The sequence below is a fragment of the Metarhizium robertsii genome, assembly GCF_000187425.2.
Source record: "Metarhizium robertsii ARSEF 23 chromosome Unknown MAA_Scf_3, whole genome shotgun sequence".
NCBI classification, from domain to species: domain Eukaryota; kingdom Fungi; phylum Ascomycota; class Sordariomycetes; order Hypocreales; family Clavicipitaceae; genus Metarhizium; species Metarhizium robertsii.
Genome location: NW_011942171.1, coordinates 789403 through 790573, shown reverse-complemented (window position 1 = coordinate 790573; position 1171 = coordinate 789403). Strand labels below are relative to the sequence as shown.

Genomic DNA, 1171 nt, shown 5'->3' with positions numbered 1-1171 from the left:
GAACAAAGCACTACAGTTAGTGGCGACCTGGATCAAGCCTCACCTAGTATCACGGGACAGACCTAGGATGCCAGGGAAGATCTATGTTGTGCTATGAGGAGGGCAAACTATGGAGGTGGGACGTGGTCCAGACTAAGTACAGAGAGGCACGTGACCATAGCCAGGTTGGTGCCGTGACAATGAGACTGGGTTTATGATGGGCATGACCTCAGCTACCATGGTTGAACCGACCAGATTGAAACACCAGAGGGCTATGAGCCAACCGATGAAATCAAGACATGGTACGCTAAGGCGATCGGAAGCTTAATGTATGCCATGTTAGGGACGAGGCCAGACATAGCATATGCAGTGTCGTATTGCAGCAGATTCCTAGCCAAGCCAACAGAAGCACACCGAGCAGCCGTGAAACGGATCATGCGTTACTTGAAGGCCACAATCGACCTATGCCTAGTGTATGAAGGGGAAATTGAGCCCTTAACCGGCTTCACTGACTCAGACTGGGCTGGAGACCGTGAGACACGGAAGTCGACTTCAGGCTACGTTTTCAACCTTGGGAGTGGTGCGATTAGCTGGTCGTCAAAACGGCAGTCCTCAACGGCCCTCTCGTCTTGTGAAGCCGAATATATTGGACAAACCCAGGCGACAAAGGAGGCTATCTGGCTACGAAGACTCCTGACAGAGCTACAGGTAGCAAATGAAGAAGAGCATGCACCAGCTGCCACAATTATATATGGGGATAACCAGGGAGCAATCGCACTGGCAAGGAATCCTCAGTTCCACGCAAGGACGAAGCACATCGATGTACAACACCATTTCGTCCGAGAGAAGCAGCATAGAGGTGAGGTTGATCTTCAGTTCGTCCCAACAGACCAACAAGTCGCAGACGGCCTCACAAAAGCACTGCCAAAGGACAAGTTTGAGGTGTTCAGAAGAGCGCTGGGCCTTGCGTGAGTGGGAGCATAGTATAGGATCACTACCAGGAATACAGGGAAAGTTGTAAAGAGGGCCAGGAAAGGTGCCCCCATGGACGTGGATCCAGTGGAAGGAGTGCTTAACAGCCCCTTACCATGGTGGCCATAGGGGGAGGTGTCCTGGTACCTATAAACAACAGCACTAGGTCAGGGATAGGCCCTATGGACTTGGAGCCAGTGGGAGGAGTACGTAACTGGCC

The 1171-nt window shown here is 52.0% G+C and overlaps 1 protein-coding gene across 1 annotated transcript; it reads left to right on the top strand.

The window, feature by feature from the left end:
* Positions 1-414: 414 nt before the first annotated feature.
* Positions 415-951, top strand: MAA_00416 (uncharacterized protein; the record flags this gene model as incomplete). The annotated part of the gene is made up of 1 exon (XM_007818414.1): positions 415-951. The coding sequence occupies one exon, from the start codon at positions 415-417 to the stop codon at positions 949-951; it is 537 nt and encodes a 178-aa protein (XP_007816605.1).
* Positions 952-1171: the final 220 nt, after the last annotated feature.